Source organism: Ailuropoda melanoleuca, chromosome 4, assembly GCF_002007445.2.
Source record: "Ailuropoda melanoleuca isolate Jingjing chromosome 4, ASM200744v2, whole genome shotgun sequence".
NCBI classification, from domain to species: domain Eukaryota; kingdom Metazoa; phylum Chordata; class Mammalia; order Carnivora; family Ursidae; genus Ailuropoda; species Ailuropoda melanoleuca.
In genome coordinates, this window is record NC_048221.1 from 18884002 (window position 1) to 18896644 (window position 12643).

At 57.5% G+C, this 12643-nt stretch overlaps 1 protein-coding gene across 1 annotated transcript in view; it reads right to left on the reverse strand.

Moving 5' to 3' along the window:
* The window catches only part of CACNA2D2 (calcium voltage-gated channel auxiliary subunit alpha2delta 2), a 121011-nt gene extending 108644 nt beyond the window's left edge, over window positions 1–12367 (reverse strand). Inside the window, exons 1-2 of the mRNA XM_034658376.1 lie at window positions 12205–12367; window positions 5229–5310 (exon numbers count right to left, since the gene is read on the reverse strand). Coding sequence (XP_034514267.1) covers window positions 5229–5309 — 81 coding nt within the window. The 5' untranslated portion in view covers window position 5310; window positions 12205–12367. The remainder of the gene's footprint in view (window positions 1–5228; window positions 5311–12204) is intronic.
* Window positions 12368–12643: the final 276 nt, after the last annotated feature.

Below are 12643 nucleotides of genomic sequence, written 5' to 3' on the forward strand. Positions count from 1 at the left end.
ATGAGCACATCACCTGGGACAGCTGTGCTGGTCCCCAAGAGGGGGTGGTCTGCCTGGCCAGGGAGCTGCAGGCCTGCTTCCCAGGGCACATGTGAACCACAGTGCTCTGAGAGAAGGACCAGCTGTGGGGTGTCTGGGGGTCACAGCCATTTGAATTCCCCTTTCCTGGCCCTCCAAGGGGCTGTTCTGTTCCCTAGCACCTCCCCCTAGCCCAGCTTCCTTCCTCTTCTTCTGCCCCAGGCTCTCTAGGGTTCTGAGCTTCCCTGGCACTCTTGGACACTGCTAACCCCACCTGAATGCCCAGATGCCCAGAAAGGACCCTCCCCAGTTGGGGGCCAACTACAGCCTTGGCCGGCACCCCTGAGCCAGCATTAGAGTATGCATGAGTTTTGGGAATGAGTGGTACCAGCCAGGGGGGAGGGTTGGAGGGACGGTGGGAGGCCTGTCTCGAAGGCATGTATGAAGAGGTCCTGTCTCTGCTTCCCTGGCCCCTTAGGAAAGGGGCCCTTGACGTGGCCAGACATTGGTCCTTGCCAGGAGCCAGCTCCAGATGTGACGCTCCACAAATATTAATTACACATTCCCAGGGAGCACTAAGCAGACGGGGTACAGGGATGGCCAGGGGCAAACAAGATGGGCTGGGACTGTGGCACCATCCCTGGTTTAGAAATGCCATTCCTGGCTACCCAGAGCAGTGAGGACACACGGATGCCATCGGTCTGAATCACCATGCCTGCCCAGAGAGGTGCAGCAGCGGGGAGGGGAGGAGGAGATTTGGGGGTAGGGAACTCCGAGTCCTAGGGTCCTATTCTCCTGTTCTCCGTGGACACAGCTCAGCAGCTGGGGGGAGGGGCTGCCTCAGGGTAGCTCCTCTGGGTAGGCCCCAGGCCTGCACCTCTGGCTTGGTACTTCTCCCCACCCCCACTACCACATAAGACTGGCTGGTCAGGGCTCCAGGATGGGACTGGCTAGTGGAGACTGTCGCTTAGGACCTAGGTTTTCCCGTTTATATGTCAGGACCACAGGAGTAAGCAGCAGCATGCAGCTGGGCTGAGGCCATCATGGAAGTGAGGCAGCCAGCGTTGTTGACCGGGCTTTAAGTCATTTCTGCCCCAATCAGAAGGCGGGGTAGGAGGGGTTGATGTGGACTGAGAAAGGCTTCCATAGGCCCAGGCTTGGCTTGACACTTTCCAGAGAGTGGCCTGTGGATCCCAGGCACGGTCATCCTGGATCTCTGTTCCCAGCCCAGCTTTGGCCAGGAAGCCCTCCCTCACCCCAGACAGAGATCTTCTTACTTCCTTTTTTAGAGAGCCTCCAAGGTGTCTCACCCAGGTCAGGAGCCCATCTCAGGACGGAGAGTCTGATGAGCCACTGGTTCTTCCTCCTGTCTGACTACGATCTCTCCTGCTTTGCTTTCCCACAGGGTCCCCAGAGTTGTTCCCCTTCTACACTGGACACGCAGTTACAAGTGAGTAGGTTCCTGGCTGTACCTGTGAGAGTGACCTGGGCTTCAGAGTGGGGAGACTGGCCATTTCCATATCCTCCCCTGTGCGCCCCAGGCACCTGATGAATTATTCATCCTGATCAGCCTCATTATGTAAATGAGCTCAGAGCCCAAGCATATGCTCTCTGCTCTTCCCCCCGCCCTACCCAGGATGGGGACAATATGGTGCTGATGGGGGAGGGCAGAGAAGGAGCTTAGGAGACCTTGATCAGCTTCCAGGGGTTCTGGAGAGGGCAGACTACAGTAGAGTCCACACTTTTGTGCCCTGTTCACATCAGGAGTAGGCCAGGGCTTGGAGGGAGGTGGGGCTGGGTACCCAGGGGGGCATGGCTCAGGAGTGTCTGGCTAAGCATGGGGGTGGGGATGGCATGTGAACACCAGGCCACAGCAGGAGCACCCACTATGTGCTGGCCCTGGGCTTAGATGAGGCACATGGTGGGATCTTTGCAGACAGCCCCCACACACCACCTTGGTGTGCTATGGTTCCTAACCTGTAAGTGGGCCCCAGTCTGCACCCAGCCATGCCCCCATGGGGTTGTGGTCGGGAGGAGGAAAGTGCCAAGGCAGGAAAACGCTCCCACATGCCACTGTCTGCAGTTTCTGGACTCCTGAGGCTGCCAGCTTCTGCGGCGCCCAGCTTCTGGGAGTGGGGCGGCCTCCAGGACTGGGGTAGGAGCAGAGGGCAGCCAGGCAGGGGAGGAAGGCCAAGGGGGCCCAGATGCCAGGACACCCCAACTGCAGGGTGTTTGGGGGTAGCACAGAATCAGCTCAAGGAGGCCTGGGGAGGCTGAGGCTGTCAGCTTGGCCAAGCTGGTGCCAGGATCCCCGGGACCATCTGCAGTTGGGTCAGGGCTCTGCTGTGAGTGTCCTCCTGACCCGTCAGAGCTGGGCAGGGGCTGGCCACATGCTCCCTCTCATATGCCTCTAAAGGAGAACCATGGTGACTCAGGTCTGGGGTGGCTTGTAGGGGGGTGGGGAGGTTGGCTCCCCTCTGCTCCTGTGGGATTGTTCTTTTCCCCTGGGATTCTTCACCTGCTTTCCTGCCGCCCACCTCACCAGAGTGCCCGGCGCCAAGAAGCAGCCCCAGAGCTGTCAGCGGGAAGTAAGAGGCTGAGGAAGCAGGTGAGAAAAAACTGGAGCAGGACAGTGAGCCGCTGGAGAGCTGGCAGCCGTTGGCTGGCGGAGGGATGCCAGGAGGAGCCAGCCGGGAACGCCAGGTCAGCACTTCTCTGCCTGCGGCCAGGCTGGCCACAGCCGCACCAAGCACGGCCCCTGCTCCTGTGCAGCTCCCCACTTCCCCAGGCTCATCCTGCCCAACCTTCCAAGAGATGCAGCCAGAGAGGAGCAGCACCCGGAACAGGAGTCTGGAGCCCTGGCCCAAGCCTCAGGGCTGCCGCAGCCAGCGGCGTGGCTCTGGTTATGGCTGGCTGGGTGGGGGTGGGGGAAGACGTGCTCACTGATGAAAGGGTCTGGAATCACTTACTTCCCATCAGAAAGGAAGGGGCCAACACGTCCTCAGAGTGAAAACGATCAGTGAGGGAAAGTCAAATTTCTAGAAAAGGGGGTGTATCTGTGTCAGTCCATCCACTGTTATTCTCATCACCTCACCCTCCAGCCAGACCTCCCAGTCACGCCACAGACCAAGAGTGAGGATCAGAGAGGGTCGGGGACTCGCCCAGCAGCACACAGTGGGGATGCGGAGCTGGGCTTCCATCTCTGATTCTCACCAGGGAGAGAGCTCAATGGTTCAGACAGAACCAAATCTCATGCATGAAACGTGTGCATTACCTTCTCCCTGGCAAACTTTCGGGGTCTGAGTTGCCCATGACTATACAATAAACAATGTCCTCAAGCTGAGAATTCAAAGCATGGAAGATTCATGCCAGGAGGTGCGTAGTTAGCTACTTCTGTGGGGTACATTTTATGTTCCAACACGAAACTTGGAAAGGCCCCTGATGCACACTCCAGGGTACTATCACCTCTTCATTATCCTGCATGGCTACACCTGGCAACGCCCACTTAGAACCCAGTCAGTGCCGGGTGCAATTCCTGAGCATAAACTGACTTCTGTTCCGGAACAGCTTTTCCTACAGAGCCTTCTCTGGAAAGCTCTGCTGGCCTCCAAGTACGGCTGAGTCATTGAGAGTTCACGGGAAGAGTGGGATGAGGGTTACTGCAATTCAAGCCCGGCAATTAGGGCAGGAGGTTCAGAGAGACTGGGCCACTAGGGGGAGGATACCCAGCAAGCTGGGGGGCTGAGACCTCCAGACTCGGATTCCTTCTCCCTGTCGTGCTACCACCTCGTTAACCAGCGCTGATCAGCCGCATCGGTGCCAGAGGGACGGCCCCATCCTCAGCCAGGGGCAACGCACTCGCTGCCAGCCCCATTTCCTGGGTACCTGCCCTAAGCTAAGCAGGGGGCGAAGACCAAGGCTAAAACCCCATGGTAGCTTCCCCATAGAGGTTACACCTGCTGATCCCAGGCCCGACCAGGAGGGATGTCGTGAAGTGTCCAGACCTGGCGTCTTGGCCGAACCACTTACAGAAACTGTTTACTCTGCTGTTCCTAGGACAACCATCGGCAGGAGAACTCTGTTACCCCCCTGCTTCATTCTGGTTGGGCGTCCTGGCCCAAGCCTCCAGCAAGAGCTCCTCAAAGTCCCCACAGGTCCCTGGGAGTCCCACCCAAGCACTCCGAGGGCTCAGCTCTCCAAGCCTCTGCATTTCCACATAAAGAGCGACGGCTCAGGAACCTGACAGCGACACATTGCGCAGCCTTCTGGGGGTGACGGATGGCCTGCTCTTCACATCACTATTTCAAACATTAACATAATCTCCGAGGATGAATGTGGTCGCCCGCGCCTAATCAATCACCCCTCCTGCCCTGATCCCTCAACTCGCCAAGCACAGGCTTTCAACCCCTGCTCCAACGCCCAGAGCGGCGGTGCTGTGCTCCACTGTTGTGGGCCTGGCTGCCCCACTCATCGCATTGACGGTCCCTCAGCCTCTGTGCACACCCTCCAGGGTCTGCGTGCCCCCTGCCACCCCCCCGGCTTCCTCAAACACAGACCTCACTCACTTAAAACCTGAAAGCCTGGGGTGCCCGAGTGGTTCAGTCAGTTAGGCATCCGACACTTGCTCTCGGCTCAGGCCATGATCTCGGGGTCGTGGGATCGAGCCCCGCGTCTGGCTCCGCACTCAATGCAGAGTCTGCTTGTCCCTCCCCCTCTGCTCCTCCCCCCTGCTTGCCTTCTCTCTCTCTTTCTCAAATAAATAAATAATTTTTTTTAAAGATTTTATTCATTTATTTGACAGAGGTAGAGACAGCGAGAGAGGGAACACAAGCGGGGGGAGTGGGAGAGGAAGAAGCAGGCTCATAGCAGAGGAGCCTGATGTGGGGCTCGATCCCATCACGCGGGGATCACGCCCTGAGCCGAAGGCAGACGCTTAACCGCTGTGCCACCCAGGCGCCCCAAATAAATTTTTTTTTTAAACCTGAAAGCCCAACACCCCAACATCAGAGCTCACCGGATAGTGCTCAGCACCAGAAAGAGCAGGCCAAGGCCTGGAGGAGTGGCTGTTTTTCGAGTCATTTCCCCACCTGCCCCGATGGGCCCAGCAGTGTCCCCCCACGCCTAACCTCACTCCTTATTTCTGAAGCCCGTCCCCCATTCCCACTCAGAAGAGGGTCCCTGAACAGAAAAGCCAAGGGCACCGGGCTTACCTCACGGAGCTGCTGGACACCCCCGAAGATCCGCATCACGCCATCGATCTCCTGCTCCAGGCGCCGGGCCCAGTGCTGCATCCTGTGTGCAGAGAGGAGACAGGTGTCAGGAGGGCCCCCCTCCCCAGTGCCGGGACAGCCCAGCGCCGAGTGACCTGGGGCGTGACCGTTAGCAGCCACTCCTTCAGAGCCCGATTTCACTGGCGAAGAAACAGAGGCTCGGAACCGGAGTAAGCCCGTGAGTCCCTTTGAAGCGCAGACCTGGCGGCCCAGGCTCTGCTCACGTACTGCTGGGCAGCCAGGGAGGACAGTGGATTGTAGTTTAAATGCACCGAGGGAGCCCGGCAGCTCCAAGAAGCCTGCAGGGAGACTATTTTCCACCATGAAGAGCCAGCCCTTGATGTTGCTGCTCTGAACATGGGGACTCTGGACACCAGGGAAGAGGGAGAGGCGAGTGAGCCACGTGGGGGCTGCTGGATCTCAGAGCCTCCTGTCCCCAAGGCTGGGTGAGGCCTGAGGAAGGGGAAGGAATGTGAGTCACTACCATCACCACTGTCATCGTGTAGCTGGTGGCAGGTTCCTGCCCCTGTGGGCCTCATCTGAGAAGTGGACCTGGAAAGCTTCCGGTGCAGGCGGCCCTCCCCTGCCAGCACACAGATGCTACCTGAAGCTCATGGCTGCATGCCCTGCGTCAACTGCCCACCCACAGGTCCAGGTCAGACCATCCGAGGGCTGGCAAGCCCCACGAGTCCGTCACCCGTGCCACCAGCCTATGCAGGTCTCCTTCACACTGGTGTTCCTCTGAACCCACTCTGACCCATCTGTGTCTCAGTTTTCTCCTCCAGAAAGTGGGGATTGTTTGGGGCCGCCTCGTAGGGTATGAGAAGGACACATGAGGACAGGCGGTCAAGGGTGTTGCTCCGGAATAGCTGTGAGTGGACAGGAGGGACAGGTGGCCTCATAACCCAGTATTGTCAGCCCACACCCACGAACTGGAATGGCATCTGCGGAGAGGCTCGGTCCCCGTTCTAATCTGTGACCCTTCCTTCAGGCAGTGCCAGATCAGGTGAGCAAAACCATACCAGTCCTTGCCAGGGGCCTGCCAGGGAGATGTTCTCCACACTTCCAAAAGGGTTCGCTGCTGCGACCAAGGGCCACTGTCCTAACGCATCTGAAGAAGCACCTCAACTTCCTCATTGCACCACATGCAGAACAAGGCCATTCCAGGGAGGGCTCATAGGACAGTCACCACAAAGACTGAAATACACCACGGGTTAAGCACAGCCCATAGGGCAAGGGAGGGGTGGGGTGATGCCCACTCCCCCCCAGTCTCTGGAGGAGTACCCCAGAAACCACAGGATCCAGGAGATGGCATCTGGCCCTAACACTTCCCCCACCTTCTCCAGTGCCACTCAGGGCCAGGACTCTGCTCGCTCCCTGGGTGAGAAGAGCTCGAGCCTCCACCCCAGCCCTCTGCCCCACATCCATCCTCAGGCCTGTGGCTGGGGGGCTGGGTCTGTGCCATTGTGTGTGCCCGGGTCGGTTGGCATGGGAACTTGGAGCAGGAGGCGGGCGGATCACTAATTGCAATTTGCCAAGCTGAATGTCAGGACCGTGATGGGAAAAAAAAATCAACATCAAAAGAAATAGGTATTAACTTCAGCTTGCTGCTGGCTGAGCCACAGCCTGATGCCCACCTCCATTTCCCACCACAGGCAAAAAGCTAACCCCATGACCAGGAGGAGGCCAGGCTGCAGACCAGGCTACAAAGGGCAATCAGGGCTCCGCTCCTAGCCAGGGGAGGGCAAAGCCCAGCACAGAACGGAAAGCCTGCTTGGCCCCTGCTCCCATGTACCAGGTGCTGATTGCTTGGCTGTGGCTGTGGGTGGACAGCGGGGCAGGTGGCTGTTTTGTGCTCCTGAGACGGAGCCCAGGGGGGCTAATATTGAGGTGGGTTGCTGTGTCCAACTAGGTACAAAAATGGTTGGGGTCAAGGAGCTGATCTCCAAAGGGAACCATTAACTCTGCCCTGGCCCTGACCCCGACCTCAGCCACTCACTGGTCTAGGGGACGAATGCCAATCATAATCGTTTCTGGGACTAATACATACAAGGGCGCCCAGGATGTACATGGAGTGGTGCCAGCATGCCACCTGCTCTCTTGCTTCAAGCCTCACAAAGCATCAAGCATTACCATCCCCAATTTACAGATGAGGAAACTGAGGCACAGGGGCTTTACCTGACCAGCCCAAGGTCACCCGCCCAAGACGCGGCAGCCACGGAGCCTGATGCACGGATGTGCTACAGTCAGCAAGAGCCAAGTGACTGTGCATCTCCTCCCAGCTCTGCATTCAGTATTGTCACTTGGAGAACTTGAAATCAGCCATAGTGGGAATATTTATACCACAGAAATCGGCAAATGCTACAAATCGCGGTTTTTTTCCCCCTGGAGAGTGAATTGTAAACATTTACTAGCACACCACTGATTCGGCCCCAGGCTGTTGACTCTTTTCTAGTGTATCTATAGGTCTCTGGTTCTAGGATTTCACAGATAAGTAAAAGAAAATTAATTGGAAGAAGAGACATGGATGCCAAGTTTTCATTTTGTTCAGACAACACATCATTATTATTATAATCACCATCATTTCATCTAAAAAGGCTATTTCAACACTAAAAGAATTTTAGAAGAGCCAAATCTCAGGATAAAGTCCAATTCTTTCCAAGACACACACACACTCTTTCCCTCCCTTCCTCCCTCCCATTCTCTCTCTCACACACACACACACACACACACACACACACACACTCACGTACACATACGCAGGGCCTCCCCACTTCCACCCCCAGGCTGAGCAGTTCTAGACTCTGCTGTAGGCCACAGAGACCAGTCTGCCCATGATAGGGCAGGGCACACACACCCTCCTGAGGGCCGAGGGTGGCTCTAGCCCTTGGTCTGGTGCCCTGGGCCTGACGGACAGACAGACCCCCAGGCCCCAGCGGCACTGCGCATCAAAGCAGCGCCAGGGAAAACAAGTTACTCAGATCACTCACCTAAGCCAAACCCAATTAGGAAGGCAGTACGTGTGTCCCAGTGTTGAAGAGAACATGATAGATAAATCATTTCACTGTCACAGAGATGAGATTCTATGGGTTCGAGGCCTTGGCTGGCGTATCAATGCTGGCTCCAAGACGTGACACCATGGGACCAAGGAGGCTGGGAGTCGACTGTGCACCTCCAGAGCTCCTGTCTGAGGGCTGGAGAAACCACCCACCAAGCCGAGGCTAACCTGGCCAGGCATGGTCCCACTCGCTGTGGCAGAATGGCATGAGGGCTTTGGAAGTACGGGGAACGTATCAGGATCCATGGCCCCACTGGCTCAGAGGCACGCTGACCAAATCTTGCCTGGGGTCCCATCAGCCGGGGTCCGGGTGCCCAGCTCCACAATACCCACCTGGTCAGACAGTGTTGCCCATGGGTCACCCTCCCAACAGGGCAGGCCCACCTGCTGGTTCCCTACATCCCTGTGATTTTCCATGCTCTTCACGGAGATGACACTGCTTATCTCCAAGTGTCTCTAAGTGCCAAATTAGCAAGACAGGGAGGAGAGAGAGTGTCTGGGAGGAGGCACGTGCAGCCAGGGGCTGCAGCCCTCAGGATGACTGCTGTAGGCAGGAGAGGCAGCACAGATCCTTGTATCTCTGTGTCCTCTGTGTGCTTGAACCCAGGGAGGTGCAGGCACTGGGCCCCCATCCCACGAATAAGAAAACGGAGGCCCCTGGAAGGATGGCTGCAGGGCCATGTACTTGCAGGGAAGCCAGACCCATCCTCCTGGCTCCAGCAGCTCCCTGACCCCACCCTTCCAGAACCAGGAGGCTTCTAGGAAGCCTCAGGCACAGGCGCCTGTGTGACCTTGACCTCAGGGAGTTGAGCTCCCTTCAAATCTCGGCATTCCTGTCTGTAAATAGGGGGAATGACTGGCTGAAAAGCTTCAGTGGCCAGATCCACACAGCCACCTTGATGCATATTTTCCAGGCCCTCCTGGGGGCTACAAGAGCACCCGATACAGCGCCCCAGTGCTCAGGAAAGCTCCCATGAATGCCCACACTTGGGGAGAGGGGCACGGGGGGAGGGAGTGCTGAAAGGATTCCCGGAAAGGCTGAGAGAGGCAGGGAGTGGGCACAGGGCAGAGGGGCACTCATCCCGGGCCTGGCAGACGGAGGGCAGCCCAGGGGGAAGAGGGCCCAAGGAGCTGCAGGATGCCAGGCCTTGCTCTCCAGGGCCAGCTTCAGAACCAAGAGGAGTATGTGAGATAAGCGGCTGTGTCATTATCAGGCAAGGCAGTGAGGTCACCCCCACGTGGGGTGAGGAACTGGGACTGAGAACCCCTTCAGCAGGCAGAACCACCTAGTGCCCAGCTCGAACCTGGGGAGGCCCTGGCCAAATTATAGAGCGCGCTGTGGGGCCTGGAGCTCAAGGCCAGCTGCACAGGCTCCCCCAGAGGGGAGGGGCCCAGCAGGAGGAGGGGAGAAGGGGGAGGGGGANGGAGGGGGAGGAGGGGGAGAGGGAGAGAGCCTGCGTGCAGATGCAGCGGCACAGATGAAACTGTTGCCAGTTGTTAATTTTATACGCGAAGTTGTTGATCAGAATGTGATTTAATTGTACAGTATAATCCAGGCTTTTGGAATAAATTATGCAGAAAACTCATCTATAATTAAACAAATCAAAAAACCAGAGACAGGTGACACGGCAGGTTTACCCCTGCGAGGGCATGGGTGGGTGTGGGCAGCCAGACCCCACAGGACCCCAAGGACCGGCACGAAGGGAAGGAGGCGGGTTTTGTTCCAGAGCAGACCAGGTCTGATCCAGGGAGGCCAAGGCCTAGTGGGGCCTCAGGACTCCCAACCTCTGCCTCTGAAGGCCCCTTTGCCACTGTGGAGGCATTCTGCCATCAAAGCCCGGCTGTGGGCTGCCTCCACCAGGCAGAGTGCCTGGATCAACCTGGTTCCCCTGGGAACCTGTGAGCAATCTACTGTCCTCCCACTAGCTCAGCAGAGCAGCCATCACAACGGGGCAGGTAGGGGGCGAGGGGAGCAGGGGTGGAGCAGCAGGTGAAGCAGGAGGGGTGGATGGCAAAACAGGATGAGGCTGGGGTGAGGGGTGTGGGGGGGCCATTTGCGGCTCAGGGCATGTGAGCCAAGCCTGGCAGTAGTGGCAGCCCACAGGTCTCCTGCTTCTCTCGTGACAGGCTGGCCAATTATTCTCCTGGCTCTGGGGGAGGCAATAATTTAAAATAAATTGCTATTTAATTATTCTGATTATATTTCAGCTGGCCTGCCACCTCCCACCTTGGTGCCTTCACAGTCTTCTGAAGAGGAAAGAAGAAAAGATTGGGCAGGAGAAGGGTGGTAAGGGACAGACAGACGGAGAGACACAGACCTGAAGAGAACCCAAGAGAGCTGGGCTAGAGGGCCTGCATCAGGCTGACCCCAGCCCAGGGGAAGATGACTGGTGAGTGGGCCCGGAGAGGGCGTTCGTTCCCCGCAGCCTCCCAAAGCTCAGAGAGCAACTGTGTCCCCTGCTGAAGCAGCACCCTGGCCGTGCTCAGCCCTCCCCCTAGACCACAGCCACGCTGCGAATGGCGGGAAGCTCAAGGTTGCACCCCAGGACTGTGGCATCTCCAGAGCCACCTCCACCGGGGAGTCCTCCCTGACTGCTTGGGTGGATGTCCCTCACTACCAGACTGAGTAACAGGCTCCAGTCCTGGCTCTTCTGAGGCCTTGAACCAGACGTGTGCTTCTAGGCTTCAGTTTTCCCACCTGGAGAATGGAGATAAAGCTCACCACTTGTCTATCTCTTAGGACCCAAAGAGGCAGGTGGAAACCACAGCCCCACACACTCATGTGCATGGACCCACAGTCCAATCTTCTTCCTCGGACCTTCAGCTCACTAAGCGGGGGATGGCCATGTGTCTTCCTTAGACTGAGGCCTCCGGGTGGGCTGCAACCCCTTCCTGCACGGCCTCAGAGACCCTGACACAGGCGCAACCCCTCGGGAAGGGCAGGGCCTCCATGATCAGAGCATCCTTCCCTTGTCCACTCAGGAGAGAAGACGCTTGGGCCTCGGGTTCTCTTTCAGGGCTCAAAGCCCAGGGTCTCACCCCCCACCCTGATTTGATCACAGCCTCCCGAGGACGGCAGAGGGCAAAAGTCTAGCCAAGGTCATTTGCTCCTGAGAGGCCAACTGGGTCCAGCCACTCCTGGCCAAGGACAGGAGAGTGCCGACAGATGTGGAGGCAGTCAGCACAGGGTGAGTGGAGAGCATCCTGGCTCAGCTGACGTAGGGTGGAATGAGGCTCCCCAGCTAGCCACCCACGCCTTCAACAGGTAAACTGAGGCACAGGACTCAAAGGACTGGCCCATCTTCAACTGATTTGTAATTCAGCTAAAGAAACCCCTACAGCATGAGCAATGTGGTACCTACCCTCCCATGTCATCCTCCTCACCCCCCCAATCCCCCATCCCACGTACATAGGGACAGACAGTCCACTTATCGCAAGCAATTCTCAGAGACCCTGGGGAGCTGGGGAGGGGCTGATGCTGCCGAAGCTCGAATTAGTCCAAATCCATCGGCCTCAACTACGTGTGTCTTGGGACCCTGCCCAAATACTGCTCCTTAATGAGGTTATTAATTACGGGCTGTCCCTTCCCTATCTTTCCCCGGGAAAAAGCTTTTCCTTCTAGTTGGCTCTCGGCTAAGAGGCAGTGGTGGCAGCGAGACTGTGCCTCCCCCCCTCAGACTAACAGTGAACAATCATCCAGCTTTAATTAGGGCGCTGGGTCCAGCCCAGTATTTACTCCTAACAGCTTGATGGGGGGAGGGCAGGAGAGACCTAGAGCCAGGGAGCAGCATGGCCCACGGCTGGGAGAGCCAGGCAGCCCACTTGGCCCAGAGAGGGATGGAGGGGGTCCAGACTCACCCAGCAAATGGTTGTAGACCTCGGCCTCATTCCCCACAATCAGTGCAGGATTAAGGGTCCACAGGGGCACCAGCAGTCAGGAAGGACCCTTAGATGAGGCGAGGCTCAGCCAGGGATGTGCTGGCTGAGATGGGGGAAAGAGGTTTCCCCCCAGTAGCATGGAGGGTCTCCTGAGCCTGACTTCTGTTTCTGCCATGGTTAGTTGTGTGACCTTGGTAACATCCTTTCATTTCTCTGGGCCTCTGGTAACTCGTCTAGAAAGGGAAGTGGTTGTCACACCCAAAGCCACGGGGGTCCCTGAGCAGCTCCACAGCAGGACCCTCCTCACCACGCATGGTCTGGGGTTTTCTAGTAGCAGGGAGAAGCCCTTAAGGGGAACTGCTCCAGCTTCCATGGGAGCAGCCCTTGCAGTACCAGGAGAGTGGCTGGAGAAGTCACG